This window comes from Coturnix japonica, chromosome Z, assembly GCF_001577835.2.
Source record: "Coturnix japonica isolate 7356 chromosome Z, Coturnix japonica 2.1, whole genome shotgun sequence".
NCBI lineage: Eukaryota > Metazoa > Chordata > Aves > Galliformes > Phasianidae > Coturnix > Coturnix japonica.
The window spans coordinates 58,757,688-58,779,308 of NC_029547.1; the positions used below are offsets into that span (position 1 = coordinate 58,757,688).

The following is a 21,621-nucleotide window of genomic DNA, read 5'->3' on the forward strand; positions in this document are numbered from 1 at the left end:
TGTATCTGACAAGCCTATGCTTCCACTTTGCTGATGTTATATATCCTAAAGTAAGCAGCACAGTGCTGTCCTAGAGTTACAGCTTCAGAGTTGCACATAAAATCAGGTGGCAGGAAAGGTATTAAATATTCCTGTTACCACATCTGGAAGATTTCATAAAATACCTTCGTACTACAGCAGTTTGCAATTGCGTTCTTGGGCTTTAGCAATAAATAGTGCTGGCAAAAGTCATATCTATCAAGTAGTACATTTCCAAGATTAAAGAAAAAAATATACCTGTTCCATTATGACTTTTTTCATGATTATTAATGCTTCCAGCATTTTCTGAAGAATATGATTACAATATGAAAGGTTTTCACTCCAGCTTTGAGGCATGTGCTGTTTTCCTGTATTTTGCAGTGGTACTTGAAAAGCAGGTGCACTTCTTTCCTGGAGCCTGGCTTTGTGTTCAAAGGGAGGCTCAGCAGGTCGATCCTTATTGTGGACAATGAGCATGACAATGAAATGTCATAGCAGTCCTGGGTTACTAATGCTTGGGCAAGTACTCGAGTGGGATTGCCTTTGGATGTGCTAATATTTCTTGCTAAGTTCTATTGCATCTTCTTGGCACTGATACAGAAATTAGTATCTTTTGGATACTAATTTCTTGGTGGATTGGTGGAGAGCTAAAACCAACTTATAACACAGTGAATGCCTACACAAAAGTTAGTTGCCAATGGCACCTGAACACATCTGTGAGTCTTGCTTTATTCTCACAATCTACCATCAGTATTCATCCATCAGTGCTGTTCCTCTTCTCCCCCTAGCTATTCTAGCTAACATTCTTTCAGTATTTTTTAAGCAGATTTTAAAATCATAACATTATGATGGCTTTAGAACAGACATCTATCTATCTATTTATTTATGTGCAAATTGAATTTCTGGAAAGACGCTTTAAGTGCTTCTAGTTGCCAAATACTGTATGTGGAATAACTCCCTCAGAGTTTCCTTTCTGATTACTGAAGCAAAAATGAAATCCATTCCTTTCACGTGTCCTTATTATCATTACTTTGCATTGTTGCAAGCTGTTTCCTGTTCTTATCAAAGCAGGCAGGTTGTCTTGTGCTTGACAATTTGTATTTCTTACCAGCAACTAAAAATGGAAAAGATGCTGAGCTTTAAAGCTAGTGTGGTACATACATTTTGTTCCCTTTTGCTCCTGTACTAGGGCTGTCAGGGGTGGGTGGCTGTTTGTTTACGTATCTTGCATTTTTCCTGTCAAATTCTGGAAAATATAACTTTCGTGAACTGAGCCGGCAGTGGGTTTTGCCCTCTGCTCCCCTTTGCTCTGCTTGTTTGAAAACAACACAAACCATTCCAAGAGCTGGGGCTGCTCAGCCTGGAGGCTGCAAGGTGACCTGACAGAGACCTGTCAGTATCTAAAGGGAAAGAAAGGGAAGAAGAGGGGAATGGACTCTTCAGCAGGGTCTGTGGTGATAGAACAAGGGGAAATAATTTCAAGCTCAGGGATGGTAGATTTAGATTGGATACAAGGAAAAAAATCTTTTACAGTGAGGGTGGTGAGGCACTGGAAGAGGTTGCCCAGTGATGTGGTTGATGCCCCATGCCTGGAGACTTTCAAGGTGAGGCTGGATCAGGCCCTGGGCAACATGATCTAACTGTGCATGTGCCTATGCATTGCAGGGGAGTTGCACTAAGTGGCCTTCCTTCCAACTGGCCTTTTGGATTTGGGATGTTGGGTGTTAGGAAACACTTCTTTACAGAAAGGGTAGTTAAGTACTGGAATAGGTTCCCCAGGGAGGTGGTTGAGTCGCTGTCCCTGGATGTGTTAAAGAGCTGTCTGGATGTGGTGCTCAGGGATATGATTTAGCAGAGGGTTGTTAGAGTTAGGGTACTATGGTTAGGCTTTGGTTGGACTTGATGATCTTCAAGGTCTTTTCCAACCTGGGTAATTTTATGATGATTCTATGACCCTAGTGTCACAGAGAACTTGATGCTTTTTAGAGATATCTCTTCCTGCTTATTTTTTTCCATTACAATTCTAATGACTAATGCTCATTCTGAGTTGTACTAGCGTGCTCCTACTACTACTCAAGTGAACTTAAAAAATACAGGAAAATACACCACAAAACATGCTAGTTGTCCCATATCACCTTGCATGTTATGCTATTGCACCACCTCTTTTCTTCTGAACAACAACTCTCAGGGTTGTACAATTCTTCTGTAACATCTCCATGCTACTTTAGTTTTACACTGTCTAGCATTCGTTGAGCCTAAAATTCATCTCTACACACCATGATTTTTTACCATGATTGTTTACCGCATGACTTAGTTCTTGATTTCTTTAATCTTGGAAGAAGTATAATGACCTTCCTGAATTCAAGTGCTTTCAACATGTTGCTTTTTCTAGCTCCCCATTTACCAGTTCTTAACCCACTTTACAGATTTTCTACCATCTGTGCTGATGCCAGCTATGCTGGTGATTTACTTGCATGTTAACATATGTGTGCACGTGCCTCTATTCCAGTTGCTTGAAGAATCCACATATCTCAGTAAGGATTTTCCTGAAATGACTTTCCTTCTGCACATCTGCAGTGACTTTGTTTGCCTCCATGATGTTGATTCTTTTCCCAGAGGTACTGTTTTCCTGCAAATAAACACTGCATTTATTACTCTTCAGTCAGATACCACATCAGAGGATTGATGGACCAGTTTTCAAACAGCACAGCTGTACCTGTAAATATCCATGCTAATTCTTTCAGACTTCCAGGGTAGGTACTAAAGAAGCTTCACACACTGCTCTCTCAACTGCATGCACTGAAGATCTCTTCATTTCCGCTTGTAGGCTGACACTGGCAATTTCCATTTCCATAGCATCAGTCTCTGTCAGAGTGCAGCTGTCATCATTGCTGTTGAAACTGGCAGCAGGAGTGTTTGTTCAGTTTTGGCATAGATGCACATTCCCATTAGTACAAATCAGAGCACTGTACCCATATCAAAATCCTGTTTAAGGGGCATGGCATTGCTAGCTGACTGTGTGCAGTAACTAAGGAAGTTGTCTTCTTCAAAGTGCTTTTGGCTCAGATTGATTCTTCTTTATTCATACAGACTTCTTTCTCATAATGAGTTGTGTGCCCAGAGATTTATGCTTTACTTCTTCTTGGACATTTATTTAGTCTAATAATTAATACTTCTTCTTCCTACCAGTCTTTCCTCTCTCATTTCAGGGCAGGCTATCATTCTGGGATTTCTGTGTTTTTCCAAATAGCACATATACCTTGCTACAGGCAGCTGAGTCGGGATTAGAACAAGTCCTTGTACTTGCCTGGTGTTAGCTTGACCAGGTTCTTTTTGTTGTCTGCAGACTTAATCTTTTGATGTTTGAAGTTCAGTGGGAAGAAGAAGTTTTGGGGAATAAGTATTTAGGAACCCTCATGCCTACAGTGTCACTAAAACCTCTCTGTCATTTGCTTGCTTTTTAGATCCCCTCTTCCCAGATATAGAATTTGTTGCAGCAAAAGGTTCTGCACCATTGCTCAGACTCCGGAAAGCAGAAGATCGAAATGGACCCATCAGGTCTGTCTCTGTACTCTTTACCCTCTCAAACAACATTCTGTAGACATATATTACACAATGGAGCTTTTTGTTTGCTTTATATTATCTTTTTTAGCAGCCAGTAAAGAGTTAAGCTGCAACTCCCAGTGTTGCCTCCACTGGCAAAATAATACTTAGCTTCAGATCCTTCTTTGATTTCATGACCAAAATTTTGTTTTTGAGAATTGTGAACTGTGTTTTTCCCCCCTTTACACAATGAAATCACACTTACTGTTTATTGATGCACTCAAGAGCAATTCTACCCCTGTTGTTTTTGTTTTCCGAACAACTTAATGCAACCAATATTTATTTTATTTTAGGAGTCAGAGGAAATTGAGAGCAAAGTCTGTATTTGTGCATGTTCTGAAATGTTTCCTCACTAAAATATTACTACCAAAATGTATTTCTGGTGAGAAAGGATTTGCACTTTACTAACTGCTGTTTGTGAAAGAAGAAAGTAATTGTAAATTCTGTTACATTAAAGCAAAAAACACTTGAAAGTTTTGTAATATGGGAAATAGTGAGGGTAACTGTTCTAAGAGTTACTCTTCCCATGTTTGGATACTATAAACTAAACATTGTTTTGAGATAACAGAGATGGATATTATCAGTTTTCTAGAAATGGTATCTGTCCTTTCCATTAAACAGAAAAAGTTTAGTTTCATGGTAATTATGAATGAAGTGTTCTGTTTCATAGGTGAACTTGTATGAAAGGTGGGAGGAGCAAATGGCCACCTGCAGTGACTCCGTTTGGTGGTCTTCTGAGCATGAATGAACGCAGAATGTTACTGTGCATGTCATGAAGCCTCACAGCTTTAAATTGTGTCTGTATTGCATTTTGTTCAAAATGCAAGGTTGAACACACACAGAGAAGTATTTCATACAAGAAGAGTTTACTTTGGGCACTGATGATTAAAAGCAGTTAATGGACTCAAAGTAGGAAAGATAATATAAAATGCAATGAATGTCTGATGTTTTATGCACTGAAATGAATGCTAATGCTTACTTTTTTTTTTTTTTTTTTTTTTTTTCCTTCCCCACTCCAGTCTTTATCAAGTGATTGTGCTTCCACTTGGTTTGCAAAGTACTTTTGTTTGTGAGTCCTTTGCCACTGCGACTTTCTTTAGCAACACCACTGACGCTAAGGGATATGTGGCAGCTGAATTTCGGGCAAAGGATGTTGCTGATAACATGTCAGTTGCTCTTGGAGACAGACATTACTACGGAAAGTTTTATAATGCTCCTTTAAAGCTGGGAAAAGAATACTGTGTTTTTTTGAGAATAATAAGCGAGTGGAATAAGGTAATGGATGTTATGTAAACTTTTCTTTATACTGATTAAATGACATGTTGCTGGAGAAGAAAGGAAAATGTCACTTTCCTGTTAAATTTTTATGATTCTAACGGACAGAATTAGTTTAAATCTGATGCTTCTTTAAATAGCTCTTGTAACTCCTTGCAGATATTTGTGTAATTGTAATTCTGGAGCAACTCTGGATGCCAAAAGGCAAACAATAGGAAGTTTTTAAAGCAGAGGGCCATCTCTTCCCTCAGTAACTAGGGGCATCTTTTGGGCAGAACTTAGTGGAAGAGATTAGGCTTAGAATCTAAAAACCACTCCTCAGCAATGAAAAATTCTCACAGTACTGAACTGTAAGTTATATGCCAGTTCTCCAAGTGATAAGGGAAAAATATGTTTTGTAATGTGTATTGCCTTCCAAACAGCCAGCTCCTTTGAGGAAGCCTTTGTTTCTTTTATTTAGAAACAAAATGTCTCTAAGGTATGTTCAATGTTTCAGTGTCTTACCTCCCATTATGTCATGCCACTGGTTTTCCAGTCACTACCTGCCTTAGTGGTCAAGAACTTATCATTTTTTTACAATAAATTCTTTCTCTGTAGGTAGTTCTTCTCACATGCCATGTTTTCCACTTGCACACAGTTCCTGAATGTCAAAAGTAAAAAAATAAAACACCAACTAAGGAAAACACCTAACTGTATCTTGGCCTACCACCCATAATGTGAAAATAAGAGTTCAGGGGCCTCATGAATGAAGCATGAAGTAAGGAAGGAAGCAGGCAAAAGCTCATCTGTGAGTCACTTGTAAATAATTCCCTACAATTCTGGAAATCTGCTCCCAAAACTGAGTAATTGAACACGGTTTCCAGTAAGAAGTGTGACTGCCTCTGCCCAAACCAAGTGAAATAAAACAAGTGAACTTAAGAGCTGTTACTGACATCTCTTAATTTGTGTTATTCCTGTATATTCTGTGTGCTATATACTTTACGTAATAGTCTGAGAAGTTTCTGTAGCACAGGCAGTGTGGCTTCTGATCCTGATACAAATCTGTTGGTTATCATAAATTTTTAATTAACTGCATGAGGCAGAAAGTAGAGAAACGACATCCAAAGGCATTTGGATCATAAATAACAAGTTGGCTTAAAATATTCTGGAATTTGGTTGTTCAGAATTTACTCTGTGAAGCCTGATTGTTAATTAGTCAAATCTGTACAAGTTTAGGCTCTCTAAGTAAGTCTTTGAACTCTTTTTTTTTTTTTTTTTTTTTTTTTTTTTTTGCATCCTAGAGTTTTATGCACTGATCCTGAAGGTGTCATTCTTCATAAGGGATACTGGTAGTTAAATAGCTCAGACCCATTTGGTATCTATTTTAGGGTCCAGTTGTTACTTTCTGGATTCTGTGTTGTTGAAAGAGCCAAAGCTGAAGGAGAAGGTCCAGAACTAAATAAGGTGCTTGGATTTTAAACCTATCTGAAATTAATTTATTTACCATAACTTTGCACAGTCTTCAGAGTCAGCATCAGCTTTTTGGAGCAGACAATGTGTGTAACAAGTAAGACTAGACTTGTGAAAGAGGAAGATAGTATATTCTGTACCTTGTGGAATTTTCAGTAAAAATCTGGGAGGTTTTTGTTTTTGTTTTTGAAAATTGGAATCAGAATGACCTCTTCTTTGAGAAAAGTCTGCTAGAAATAGCCCAATTAAAAAAAAAAACAAACAATCAGTTAAGAAAAGGCTGGATTTCATAAAACCAGAGTATGTCACAGAGGCAGATGTCTCAAAATGATGGCACTTGCATGAGTGCTTGACTGAATCTGGCATTTGCTTGAGTTTTTATATCCTCCCTTTAGTCTTTTTTTCTGCATTCCCCAAGAGGATTTCCTTTGCCAGTGCTTTTGTCTTCTTAAGTAAATAAAAAGTTCTACGTAAAAAGATATTTTAAGAAACATGGAGATGCTGCACTCCAGCATGCAGGCACTTGAAAGGAAGATAATGCGCGCAGATATGCTTGTGCCCTTTTATGCAAACACTTCAAAATATAGCCTTCAGTTTCACAGAAACATGTTGTTATCCAGAGCAACATAAAATGTATTTTGCCAACACAAAAGTTATGTATGTATTCTAAAAAAGTCTGACAGTTGTGGCTGGAGAGCATGAGCAGAAGCACTACAGAAACAGAGTTCACAGTGATGGTACAATGGAACTATTAGAATTAAACTGGTGTTTGCAAGTGTATGAGTGTGAACTGCTGGACAAAATAGCTGTACAGGTACCAAAGGTTACAGTAAAATAACAAGCTTACTAAACTATTGCAAAAGGAGACCTTTGACAAATATTTCTTCAACTGCTGTGTACATTAACTGCTGTAGGTACTGTATAAGAATATTTTAAAATTACCCACAGAGGTGTCATAACTTGGGGGCTTTAGTGGAAATAAAGAATGATGTGTTGTATTTGAAACCACAAGTGCTGTATTTCAGTGTATTTGTGCTACATGGATATAGAGTTAATACAGCATGTGCAGCCTCGTCTTGGCATTTCATAAATTCTGAATCCATATCCAAGCAGCTTCAAAGGTCCTTTGATGTCTCTTACATGCTTAGGCTGTAGAAAGGAAGGAAGAATGATGATCTGAAAGACTACTGCCAGGCTTCCATCAAAGCTTTGTCTCTCATCTCATCTTTATAGTTCATAATCTCTGGAGAAGCTGTAGGGGTTGTTGCCAGGGGAAAAAATCATCTCAACTTCCCAAAGTAAAAACGTGCAGTATGTTGTGGGTGACTGCCCTTGCAGAGAGTGTAAGTGATGATAAATTTCTCTTGCAAGAAACAGTGATTTTTATGCTTTCATTTTCAGGTAAGAACACAGTCCTGTGCTGTATGGGCACAAATTAAAAGTAAGTGAATTTTAACTTCAGTGAGAAAGCAGAAGGTATCATGTCTGTTCTTGGCAGCATAAATAAATAACTGCTGCAGCTATTCTTTCTTTTGCCATTTATAATCAGTTGATTTTGATGATTGGGCAGGTTAGAGTCAGAAAATCTGCTTTGCACTTAATAACTAGATGACAGTGTTCTAAGTCAGTTTCTGTTTGTTTGTTTGTTTGTTTTTTATGCATCAGTCTTTCTGGAAATTCCCTACAAATGTTACATAAATTGGCACAGGAGACTTGAAGTTTTAGTAACTATTTTTAAAATAGTTCTATATTGGCTTAGAGGTTTATTTTATTTTGTTAAACATCTTCTAGCTATTAGTAGCCACTTAAGACCCCCTACAGACTCTAAATTCTGCCTTGGAGTTGAAAGACTTAGTAATGCAATGACACTGGAGAGTGACAGTGCTTTGGAATGGTGCGTGGCTCTTGGTGCACCTGCTCCTTTTTCAGTAGAAGACACACCTGGCTGCTATTTCTACTGGCTTTCTGTTGAGAACTGCATATTTATTTCTAGGCTGCCTGTTGCTGTTTACTCTCATGACCTGTTTCATTTGCTGCCACAGGGAAAATGTCAGTTAGACAGCCTGTAGTTATGAGAAACTCTGCTAAGGTCAGAATTCAGTAGGGTTGAGAGCTCTGTTTCTGGTCTAAAATGGCAAGAGATGTCAAATAACTCTGGAAAGATGAAAAAGTCTACTCCTGCCGTTGGAGAGCCTGAGAGTGTTATTGTCTCACTGAATCCTGTAAAGGATATTACTTAATGTGTGTGAAGAGCAGGACTGTAAATTAAAATTGCAGGGTTTCAAGTCCCATGTAGACACACCTACACATTGTTGGATAAATCATCATAAAAAGTGGCATAATGCTGATACAACTGTACTTTCTTCAGTTACAAATAGTTGTCTGAATACAGCAGATCTTGAGTTGTTTCACAAAACAGGCTCTACCATGTGTAGGGAAAACATTTATTTCATTTTCATGGAAGGCTAATGTCTGTTCTGTGTAATTAACATATGGAAATTGACATCACAGTGAAGTAAAGATAGATACTATCTGTACCAAAACTGAAAGTTCGTGTGGATTAAACACGTGTTCCTTGCAGGGTCTCTCACAGAATTATCACAGAATTATCAAGGTTGGAAAAGACCTAGAAGATCATCTAGTCCAACCATTACCAATACTTCCCAGCTAAATCATATTCCTCAACACAACATCCAAACGTTTCTTGAACACTCCCATGGTTGATGACTCCACCTCCTCCCTGGGCAGTGCATTCCAATGCCTGACTACCCTTTCCGAGAAGTAATACTTCCTAATGTCCAGCCTGAATCTCCCCTGGCACAGCTTAAAACCATTTTCTCTAGTTCTATCACTGATTACATGAGAGAAGAGGCCAACCCCCAGCTCACTACAACCTCCCTTCAGGAAGTTATAGAGAGCAATAAGGTGTCCCCTGAGCCTCCTCTTCTCCAGGTTGAACATTCCCAGCTCCCTCAGCCGCTCCTTGTAAGGCCTGTGCTCCAGACCCCTCACCAGCTTCGTAGCCCTCCTCTGAACACGTTCCAGGGCCTCAGTGTCTTTCTTGCAGTGAGGGACCCAAAACTGAACACAGTACTCAAGGTGCGGCTGCACCAGTGCCGAGTACAGGGGGACAATTACCTCCCTGTCTCTGTCTGAAAATCTTTGTTTTCTATTTTTCCAGACTCACAGTAGGCTAGCAGGTGACAGTTTAGTTTCTCTTTTGTCAGGGTACCTTCACAGGTAGTTCTTAGTAATTCCGTTTTTGAATGTAAATCACTATAAGCCTTTTATTCTGTCTGTTGGCGGCTACTGATATGATGGACTTGGGTAAGGTTACCATTGTCCTGGAAAGAAAATAGGATGGGAAAGGCAAATTATGCCTGAATTGCAGTAATTATGAAAAAGATGCATAAAGCCACTTAATAAAGCATTAGAACTGTTTGGCACAAGAGACAACCTTGGCATACAATGTTGATCGAGTTGTTCATGAAACTGGGGAGTGGAGAAAGATAATAATTTTTGGGAACTATGTCTGTTAGTCTTCCTCCTCAGCCTTGTAGCTACTGAATGGTCAGCTCTAGGGCTGCTTGGTGGAGCAGCAAGTCCAGCACAGGAGTTTTGCTGGAGTACTTCAGCTTTGAGCAGACTCGGGTGGTCCATCACCAGACTGAAGCTACACTATTTGATCTTGGTTCATTTGATCTGGTATTTCTCTTTCAGATTCATCACCCACCCTTGTGTACATGACTGCTGCTGTATTAGGGTCGGTTGCTGCTGTCTGCCTTATACTGTTCTTGTCATTCTCAGCAGCACGGTACGTATTGTTTGTATCTCCACCTTACCAGTCATCCTGCACAAAGTTTACTTGTTTTGCTTTTCAGTTAGTCTCTATTGCCAGTCTGCTTGATTAAGGCCTCTTGGGTGGTTGATAAACTTTATCAAGAATTATCTCACTGGCCACTTAGTTTTACCACTGCTTGGATGAATGTTGTGTATATCTTTCCAGCCACTGGGGAAGCATCTGAAAAGTATCAGGCTCATCTTAATTAAAAGGAGGATTCAGAAACTGAATAGCATGAGGAATTTCATTCAGATATGTTTTGGTTTTATGGTTAGTAAAGATTTTGGGGTGTGCTGCTCTAAGAGTGAACTCATTACCAATGGAAGTGTTGCTGTATGTTTCTGATTTAGGAAGCCATTTTCTAACCTTGCCAACTTCATTCAAAGTGCCTGGAAAGATCAGTGGTGGTTGATATTTAGCTAAGGCCAGCAATTATTGAAATCTTTAAGAAGTTGATTCTTGTGTATTTTGTGATCCTTCATACAGGGACAATGACACTGTATCCATCCTCTTTTCAAAACTAAAATAAACATGTGCCTTTCATCAATGTTGTGTGTCTAGGTACGTGTAAAATCTCCTGTCTACAAAATGCATTTAAGAATATTCTGTCCTTGCACAGACAGGAGCCTATATGTTGGCAATTTGTTATTTCGGAAACAGAGGAGATATTCATTCTACAGTGGGATTATTTGGATTATTTGTAGATGTCTACATTTCAAATCAGGTCTTTCCATCTGAATTCCAAAATAAGGGTTCCACAGCTTCTCACTTCTTTAAGTAATTAAGTGAGAAAGCAATCTCAGATTTATGTTGACACTGGGATTCGGTGGAAAGCACGTGGTCTAGGCTGGTTTTGTTTCTTGAAGGACATATTCAAGGTCAAGCTCTGACATTCAAGTCAGAACCGTCTAAAAATAGCTGTACTTTTATCTAAACTAGGGGGTCCTGGCAGAGGGCTTACTGCAGTGTGAAGCACATCCCTGATCTGTCACGGTCTGAGAGGCTCTTCATTTGCTTCAGAGACAAAAATGTGACAAAGGGATATAAGGACTTTCTGAAATTCTTTCCAGTCAGTTAGCATCAATGTTAGAGTGAGGTGTTTAAATAATAGGCTGCTACAAACACTCAAAAAGCAATTATGGGATGACTAACGTACTCCTCCTGCTCATGATGCCCATGCATACTCCTGTGTACCTCAGAATGATGAGGGAGAGAACTGCCAGAGTAAACTGCTGTGAATGCTGTGAAACTGGCTTCTGTGTAGTCTCTAAGAGCAGACTAAACAATTATGGTCTGTAAGAGCAGATTAAACAATTACTTTTCAGGAATGATGCAGCTACAGCTGGTCTTGCCAATGAGGTCAGGTGGCTGGCCTCAGATTATTTCTTGGGATCCTTGTAAGATTGAATTTGCTTTGATATCTGTCACAAAGATCCATGGTATTCAAGCATTCTCTGACTTGTCATGTCTGATGCCTCAGGAGTTATGTTACCCCATTGGCACAGGTTCTGAACTCCTACTGTTATGGTTGCTGACTGTCCCCCTGTGGGTTTGCCTGGCACTGGATAAACACTGTACAGTCTGGCTCCTGTATGCCATTTAAACTAATAATATTTTTTCATTAAAAAAAGTGTATTAGTCAATAGTTGTTATTACTAAGAACCTTGTCATACATTCAACTTTCTTCATTCATTTCCTTCCTTCCTTCCTTCCCTTTCAGATGTAAAACAACAGTGTTAAAACTCCAGCTTTGTGACAATTTGCATTGGGCCTGAGTGTTGTCATTATCAGGATTCACCCAGGTCAGGCATCTAATGCAACGGAAGTGTTTCCTTCTTATATAACTTGCTAGGCCTAATGTTTAGAATTTATACTAGCATCTCAGGTCTTAAAATAAAAAACATCTTACAAACTGTCTTTTACCTCATCAGTATGAGCGAGACACTGGCTGTCATATCTGTGCTTCGGTCTTCAATGATTTTGACAGTTTGTTGGTTGTTTTGGTTTTTTGACTGAAATTTCTTCTCTTTCTTCAGCTCTTATCTCTACAGGACAGTGCACTCCCCACCTGCTGCTTTAGCCTGCGAGGGTGTACGTTTATCTGCTACCATGGACACGGCACGAGCCTCGTCATTACTGGAGACTGAAAATGTCTCTCTTCTCTAATGTGGTATCCATTGAAGTCAGCATAGAGAAAATACAGTCTCCTTACCAAAGCCAACAGCTGTCAGGATGTATCTGTAAGGCACATCTGCACTACAGCACTGACATTTGAAATGTGTTTGTTATTGAGTTATTTATTGTATCCTCTTGTTTTTAGACAGTGTGGTGTATAAAGAACCTCCCATCACAGATGCGTTGCATCAGAGACATTAGCATGCATATCATGTGTTTGGCCACACATTTAGCTATTCCAGCTACATGGGTGCCTGGAAGTCAGTGTGTTTATTATACCTGATTACACAAATAGTCCCCCGATCCAATTGAGACTATCTGAAGATCAACTGCTACTTTCAGTGCCAGACGGAATACTAACTGACCTACTATGAGAGAAAATGCAGATCAACCCTGATGACAGAGAAAGTGCCTATAACGTAAAAAGTAAAAAGTTTTACCCAGTAAAAAGGTAGATTTTTATCAGTTACTTACAGATAATGCAACTCCAATAACAAGTACAGAGCTTTTAGTTATGAAATTGTCACTTGAAATAGTGTCATCACATGGTGTGTTCCAGAGATATTGCAATCATTGTTCTTAGCAATTAGCAATAATTGCAAATAGAAAGAATAGGTTTAGCGGCATGTGAAACTGTTCTAAAGTAAGAGCTACCTGTCTTCAACACAGTTTTAGTTTTCTAATCTCTTTTTTATATTTGCAACAGAATAAAAACTTTAAAATTATTGTCTGTCTTGTGGTCTATATGTAACATCAGGTTAATGTCAGGTAGTAAAATGGAGTTCAGTAATTTCTTACAACATACTCAGAGCTAATATTTTCCCCTCTGTAAGCAAGAATCAAGTGCCTGACCTTATTTCCACTCCTGCTCAGAAGCTGCTTTGAAATATGTTAGCAAAGTCATACTGTTAACTAGTGAAATAAAGAAGAAAGTGTGTTTTGGTTTTCAGCCATTTTGTTTCTTTTCCAAGCTATGTTTTGTATTTCACGTTTCAAATATATGATAGCCCTTTCTGGAATTCTAAATGTTTCTGATTCCAGTTGACTTTTTTATTTCAGACATGCTGTCTCTCTGAGTTATGTAATTCTCTTTCTTTCTAGTGTTCAAAAAGGATATTTTAAAGTGTAACAGCAGGCTTTCATAGTTGGTAAAGCAGAGGGGGGTTACAGTCAAATTGCATGCAGCAAGGGTTATCTTATTTTTAAATTTGATTTTATGAATTTTTATTTTATTTTGAAGTCTGGGTAATAGCAATGCTCAGATATTGCATCTGTTACCCACAATGTTTTTCCACTGATTCCCACATCTGCTCATGACATTAGTAAGACTTCAATAGTTGGCAGCAGAGTAAAAATGCCTTTGTCTACATTAGTGATTGTGCGTTGGTAGCATTTTCCTTCACTGATTAAGAAAGAATAACTGAACTATTCTTGTTGGTTTACTGTTACTTAATTTTGCAGTTTCTCCTCTGGAATTCATTCTCACACATTCTGTTCTTAATTCCATTTCTCAGTGGCATAGATGGCCATGGTTTGGTGTAGCTGTACGAACTGCACCACCCTGTTGTGGTTCATTTTCTTCCTGTCCATGTCCTCTTGGAGTTCATGAGCAGCTGTTTCTGACTAAGAGAGAACTGGAGAGTCAGGAAATAATTAAGAGACATGCCATCGTCTGCAAGAAAAAACTTCCTGCACCTGTGCTGCAGTTGCATTATGTTACACTGGACCAGGAGCATGAAGTCTCATCTCATTGGTGGCTGGAAAGTTTGAAATCTCTGTATAAGTCTGAGTAACTCATCCCTTCTCTGTGGGCCTCTTTTCAGCAGAGGTTGTCTTTTCATAATGTAAACTTTTTCAGAGCAAGTCTTTCTTACTAAACATCCTCAGTTCTGCTGTCAATTACATAATGACTCATATGAACTTCTCTGCACAGTGGAGTGGTGCAGCACATGTAAAACCCAGGAGTGGGCTGATCAGGGAGAAGCAGTGAGGCGGGAGTCCCTGCCAACTAGTTATCCAAAGCAGCTATGGTCCTGCAAGATTCCTTCTTTCTTCCTCCTTTGTCACTTGGCAGACCTACCTCTGGCTGTGAGCCTGTCTTCATCTGTTGTGTACATATCTTTTTTTTCCACGTTCATCTGTTCCAATTTAATGTCGAAATCATAGAGAAAAAACAATTTAGCATTGCCCTCTTTAGATCATTTTGCAAATGTTAACACTTCTCTTGTTAGAATCTCTGTTGCTACCAACATTTTCCAGTGCTTTTTAGTGTATTTCAGGAACAGGAAAAAGGTTTAGACAGTGCTTAGAAGCAGATTCTTGAAAGTTCTACTCTGAACAGCTATTAATGGTCTGGACAGAAAAGATGATATGAAATTATCCTGTCCATCTGTTACAAAAGCATGTTTGCACAATACAAGGAATCTGGTTTAAGAGCACTGCTATTTTAGGCCACTTCTCTGAGATTTCCATCAGGGGAGGATTTGCCTTTATTTTGTATTTATTTCAGTATTTTGATTGGGATTTCTTTATCCTGGACATGATAGATATAATCAACAAGCCAAACAGGCATTTTTGATTGTGTGTTTCAGTATTGTCAGTCTTGGTTGTATTTTAGGAAATGGATATTAAATGTAACTTCTTAAATAATCATTTGTGCTCCTTATAAAGTAAGTTTAGATTGAAAGAAATTTTCAGGAGACCTAGAAGTCAGCATGCAAATATCTTCTCTATGTATCTACAGGGTCAGGCGCATGAGGCAGTATGCTTGTTATATCTGCATGTGACTTCAGATGTAGCTGTTTTCAGTTGCTGTTCTCATACCGTAGGTCTTCCACTGTTCCCTGGAACTGCATCACCTTCAGCAGAATTCAGCTGGAGTCCAGCATGCGCTGACAGACCAATGGTCATCAGTTCAGATGAAAGCATTGCTGTTCTAGTGATAGCATTGCTAGGAAATTGTGAAAGTCTCTGCAACAGGACACAGAAGAAACCGACAGTTGCATTGCTTTTAAGATGACGTCCTGAGGGCTCCATGAAATTAGCTGGTGATCTCAGTGCAGAGCTGTAGTGGAAAGGAACAGATGCCAGCATCGCAAAATCAGCTCCACAACTGCAGTTCCAGGCAGCAGGAAAAGTGGCTTTGTGGACATGCAAATGCTTGTTCATTGTGGCTCTGCCAGAGGTGAGGTCTGAGGAGGCAGATGGTCATGACAGTACTTGTGGCATTACCGTTACAAAGCTATTTCCATTTTGAGGTTAACAAAACTGTCAGCTTTATTGTTGCAGAAAGGAGGACTTGCTCTGAAGTTCTTTCTTATTTCTTCTCCACACCTCAACCTTTATGTCTGTTTTTCCAGAAATACTACTCTTGTTCTTGGATTCCTGCAGCTGAACAGGGAAGAGTGACCTTAATGGTATTTCAGCACTTTGAGGAAGCACAGTTGGTGTTTTTCAGTTGTAGTGTTTTATACTCATTGCTCTCTTTTATTTGATGACCTCCTGTGAAAAGCTATATATATGTGTATACTGTGTATATATATGCATGTACAGTTTTTCACTGTTTCACTCATTTTACTTTAGAGTTACCAAAAAGCACTATCTGAATTTCACATCATAGGTGGGAAAGTTCTGTTTCAGTCTCACACCAACAAAGTAAAAGTAGTGTAAGCCAGTTCTCAGCTTTCCATTTTAACTGTGTGAAATGATCTATTCAGTTTGGCTGTTGGCTGAGGAAGATGCTAGGAAGTTCTGCTTTGGTTTGCCATCCTGTGACTTCTGAATCACTTTGGATATCATATTTCCACATGTGAAATTGGCCAATCCTTTCCCATCACCTGGAATATTGATCTGGGCTCACAAAACCTGAGCCTGGTGAACAAGAAATGCCAAATGAGCAGCAGTTATAGATTCCTGTCAGGGACATAACAGCTCAGTAGTAGTTCTGCCTTTTTGCAAACATTTGCTGGCAAAGGAATAAAATGATATTTAGGAGATGATGCTGCATGTTTTGGAATGGTGATACAAGTGCTGTGCTAAATGAAACTGGGCTTTATCTAGTTCTTTTAAGTAGTACCTCACTACCTTTATTCTTCATGGCTTTAATCTGCCAGTTATTCACTTTTTTATTGCAATAAAGCAAGTGCTAATTGGTCGTACATCCAGATATTCTGATAAATTCAACTTTCTTTCCCCCATTTTTATGAAATTCCCTTGAAATCATGGAGTAATCCATATTCTCACAGTTTCTTTTAGCTCAGTTCTTTCTAAATATAGAGCAATGGTGTGTACTTACCTACTTTCTGGTAGGTTTTCTGGGAATTAATTTTTTTCATCCCACATCCCTGACAGTAATTGTTAGGCAGGATTGACTGATATCTTTCCATCAGTCCAGGCTGTATGAACATATTTTCATACATAGACTTTGAGCATTTTTCTATAATAAGCCATGCCATCTTTGATAAGGTACAAGTACTTGTACAACAGTATGACTTAATATTTAGGTTCTCCACCAAAGCAAAAGCCAGAGTTCACGTATTTAAAAAGGATTGTATGACTGTGATTTCATAGTCAAAAGGATGATGAAGCTAGAACACATGGTAGAAAACCCATCAACAGGCAGCAATGCTACTTTAATATGAGAAATGGTCCAATTGAATCCCAATTAGATGTTGAATGGTATTGCATTTATCCATAAACATGTGCCAGCAGATAACAGTAAATCACTGTAACAGTGAAATACTTTTTGCCTTTAGACTTTTTATTTGGTACATGGAATTTCCATTCCCAGATACTTCCTTGTATGTCTTCCTGTAGTTAGTTGTATTGTAAAGTGCCCTTTCTGAATGAGTACAGTCTCTGCAGTCAGGCCCCTCCTCTGCAGGAATAGTGGCCACCTAGAAACAGTTGGAAGTGGTTAGGTACTGTGTGTGGAAACAGATACTAAAAAGGAGACTTTATTTTGCAACACTGGCCCTCTGCAGTTTTAAAGTTTTTGTTTTTGTTTTTGTTATTTTTTTCTTTCCTAAAAAACCCCAAATCTAGTACAATAAATCTCAGTCTGTTTCCTCCCATAATAATGTCTTTGCCTATAGAGAAATTCAAGAGTGACAAGAATCACAAAATAGTCACATTGTGAGTTCAGTGAAAAGGCAATTTAGAAGGGCAGGAGCCTTTGTTCTCGTTAGATACCAAAGAATCCACATAAGTAAATGATGCTGAGAATGCTCTGCCTATATACTTGGAAGCTGTGCAACATGAGCGAATCCATTGCACAGTCAATTGTCTTTGTCTTTTTCTTGCAAAAAGCAATGGAAGCCTTTTACTGCCCAGTATGTTTTTTCTCTTTATGCTAGAAGATGTGCTCATTTAAAAGCAACCCTTCAGGAAATATGGTATGTACAACATTTGCAAGCCAAATATTTTGGCATTCACAGGAGCAGAGGAAGCAGACAGGTGTATGCAGTTACACTGTGTTGAACATTTTCATTGTAAAGCAAGGTGTGATTAGATTCGTTAGGTTAACAGTGTTGTTGTGTCTCACACTCTGACAGACAAAGGTGACTTCTAAAACCCTTCTCTTCACCCACACTCAGCTCTTGTCTTTCCAGGAAAGGCTCTGGATTGGCAGGCACCATCTCAGAGGCTCCATACTAGAGGCACTGCTTAGAGGCCCTTGTTAGCTTCAGTGCATGATTGCTTTTTCAGCTTACTCTTAATTCTCCTGTTATGCAGATCAAGCAAAATTGAGCTGTTTTTCATGAGAAATTAGTAAACTGGGTATCAGACTTTTTCAGAGTAGGTTCCTGTTGCAGCTGTAGAAATCTGTCTAGTGGCTGTTAGGAAATCACAGGCTACAGATTACAGGTCTTGAAACTGCAGAAGCAGCATGTTTCTTTTCAGCCATCTCAAGGAGCAAATCACTATAATCAGTCCTTGCTTTTCCAAATAAAATGAGCTTTAAAAAAGAATATATGCCTTTTCTTGTCTTTGATATCCACAAGCAAACACACTGTTCTGTAACTTTCACTCTGTTACCATTTTATCTTGCATTCATTTTCTTTTATGTTCTACATTTATTTCTCTTTGTCTTTTTCCCAGTGGAGTCAGAGTGCTGTGGGAACATACAATAACATCTTTTCCCGTTTGTTTTGAGGAGGGGATAATGGCTGTTCTGTTGGAAAGAGGGATTTTCTTCAATTGAAGCCCTAGGAAGCTTGGAAATACATTGTATTCAACAGATCTTCGGGGCAGAAGGAGAGACCAGAAGTTGAAATGCATTTGCTGTAACATTTTCTGTTTCACTGTGTTCTTCTCATGTTTCAAATCAAGGCAAAACAAGTGTGTGACACACTTTGGAACTCCCTGTGAGGCAGGGAAGTCACAGGGAAATACAACAGTGCTTGTTATCCTCATCTCACAGGAATCCTTGCAATCTGTTACCAATAAAACTTTTAGCTGTTTCTTCACTATGAATGATTGATCTAAGAAAAAATGTAGTTTGTATTTTATAAGTACAGTGAAAAAGCAAGTTGTTCCACGCTGCTTAGGAGCACCTTCTCAAAAGGAATGGCCACTTTCCTGTCATCGTGTGCTGGAAGACTTTGGTCTGCATTCACTGTGGCTTCCTACAGGGTGTTTGGTCATTGCATATAAGAATACATTTTACAAAATCAGTTCTGCTATCCCCAGGCTTTGCATTTCTCCACAGCATCCCTAACAGACTGTGGCTCAGTACTGTTAGTCTTTCCAGCCTGTCTGGCAGGATGTTTCACCTTCACCAACAGGTTTTTTTAATCAAGGGACAACAAGGGGGACATAAAGTAAATGGCAGAACCTCTCAATTCCATCTTCAGGCTGCAAAAGAGCTACCTTGCAGACAGATGCTGTCATATGTGTCTGTAGGAAGGCATTACTTAAGTCAGAATTAGAGATCCAGCCATAGAGAAGATCTGGTGTTGCTGTGAAGCTACTGTAGCTTCAAACCTAAGGCCACCATGGCTGGCTCAGAGAGAGACTTTTGTTATTGAACTTGTTTAGATTCTGTTCCAAATCCTGTATCTTCCCTCTTGGCATCCCTTGGGCAGGGTGGTAGAACTTCATTAAGAAGGAGAAGAATAAGATAGAAAAGATCTTAACACATTCCTTGAGTAAATCAGTTTTCTATAGAGCAACACTGATAAGTTCTGCTGTAAGGTTAGTATAAAGAATACAGCTTTAGAAAACGAGAGCTACTTCTGACGTGGGACTTGAATGTATGTCTGTGGTCAGGATTTGCTCATTTGCTTATGCTGTTCCACATGATGGAGGCACTGGAACATGGATTCACACTTTTGAAGAATATGGAGAAGAAATGTGTCTTGTTTCTAAAAATACAAGAAAGCTGAAGCTTTATTTTAAAAACGTAATTAAATCAGTCAGTTGTGCAAAAGAAAAAAAAAAGAGAGAGACGGAGAGAGACATAGACAGTAGGTAACACTGCACTGTTAAGTGTTTTCTGCTGCATGCATTTCTTCACTTGTTTTCAAACAGCTTCTTTGTGCTTGGAAATAAACTTGTCAGTACCCAACACTCTTCCTAACCTTTGTACAATAGACGTCTTTTTACAGTGTTTCCTCTGCTGTTAGGCTAGGGTTAATCATCTCCATCTCACTGATAAGAAGAACCATATGCTGTGATCCTGAATGTGGATAATCATCTTACTCCCACGTCTGTCAATCTATTCCTACTGTCATTGCCTGTTCTTCATAGAGCATCTTTTTCCTGAAGAACTTAAAATGGTGTACCATAAAAAGTGTGAGTAACTGTACTGGCTGTCACAGAGCGAATCAGTAAAAACATTAAATTAAAACAGCTATAGTTTGATTGCCAGTTTTATGCTGTGAGCATGGATTTAGACAATGCTATCTCTTTATCTTCCGATTATTGTCTTTTATGGCTCAGAATGTGTCTGCCACGTACCTGTCTGTGATAAAGATCTGGTTTTCAGTAGTTTAATACAGGTTGTTTTCACATTACTTTGGTGAATGAGAAGTTGCATAAGGTGCTTGCTATTAAGGGAGCAGACTGTTACTCCTAGATTTTTAGTCACCTTTGTGTGGTGAAAATACAGTTATGAAAATCATTATTTACAATATTATATACTGTGTATTCTCTGCTGAATGCCTGAAATAGTTCCTAGGAGGAGGCAAAAGGCTTGTGACAGAACTTTTAGTTTGCTTACATAAAGAAGCTACCAGTAGGCTGCTTCTGCAAAGGTAGTGTCAACACTGTGCCATGATAATGGTACAGATCCCATCAATCATAGAGTCTTCTGGGCTGGAAAAGATAATCAAGAACATAAAGTCTGACCATTAACCTGATCTGCCAACTCCTATCACCAAACCATATTGCTCAATGCTCCATCAATGCATCTGCCTGCAGGGATGGGAACCCTTTCTGGGCTGCCCCTTCTAACACCTGGCTGGCCTCTGAAGAAATTCTTCCCTATACTCACTGTAAAAACTCCCCTGTAACCTGAGATTTTCCTCAGGTCCTGTCACTGTTACCTGGAAAATGAGACTGACACCTTCTTGCTGTAACCTCCTTTCAGGTAGCTATAGAGAATTCCAAGTTCTCCCCTCACTCCTCTGTTCTTCTGAACAACTCAAGCTCTCTTGACTGCTTCTCTTAAGACCCATTTTTGAGTTCCTTCACAAGATTTGTTGTTTCGCTCTGTATGCATATGTGCAACTCACTGTCCTTTGTTCCTGTGGAGGAGTAAGAATAACAAATTCAGTCAACTTTCTTAAATCTAATTTTTCCTTTCTCCTCTTATGTGAGAAACAGAACTTACTGACAACTGCAGAACAGTGCTAAGCTGTAGCTGACAGTCATCTCCGGTCCACAGTGAAGTCACACATGGAAATGTTCTAGGACAAAGGACAGTTGCCATTAAATAAAACCTTCAGGAGAGGCTTAGGAAAAGAAGCTCCTATCACAAGAAGATGACTAAGGAGGGGAATGACTTGTACAAGAGGTAGCAAAAGCAGACAAAATCATCAAATATATGCACCACTTCTGCTTTTTGTTTGATTTTGCAATATTCATGTTTCTTGTAGTCTACCACAGCCAGCTATGTTCACTTGTCCATGCTGGGGAGAAGCCAGACCAATCTGTGGCACTTGTTCAGCCTGGCTGCCACACATCCCTGTAGGAAGAGTGTTATCCTTCCAGGTGGCCCTCACACCTTGCACCCAGGCTGCTTATCCTTCAGGTCCTTA

At 39.2% G+C, this 21,621-nt stretch overlaps 1 protein-coding gene across 7 annotated transcripts in view; it reads left to right on the plus strand.

The window, feature by feature from the left end:
- Nucleotides 1–13,310, plus strand: part of SUSD1 (sushi domain containing 1) — a 35,323-nt gene extending 22,013 nt beyond the window's left edge. For 3 of the 7 annotated variants that reach the window (XM_015849862.2, XM_015849863.2, XM_015849864.2), the window contains exons 12-16: nucleotides 3,483–3,576; nucleotides 4,641–4,896; nucleotides 7,747–7,786; nucleotides 10,066–10,159; nucleotides 12,223–13,310. In XM_015849862.2, coding sequence (XP_015705348.1) covers nucleotides 3,483–3,576; nucleotides 4,641–4,896; nucleotides 7,747–7,786; nucleotides 10,066–10,159; nucleotides 12,223–12,352 — 614 coding nt within the window. In that variant the 3' untranslated portion in view covers nucleotides 12,353–13,310. Of the gene's footprint in view, nucleotides 1–2,680; nucleotides 2,772–3,482; nucleotides 3,577–4,640; nucleotides 4,897–7,746; nucleotides 7,787–10,065; nucleotides 10,160–11,906; nucleotides 11,989–12,222 lie in introns of those variants that run through there. The other 4 variants (XM_032441367.1, XR_001552183.2, XR_004305592.1 and 1 more) reach the window with 4 other exon arrangements.
- Nucleotides 13,311–21,621: the final 8,311 nt, after the last annotated feature.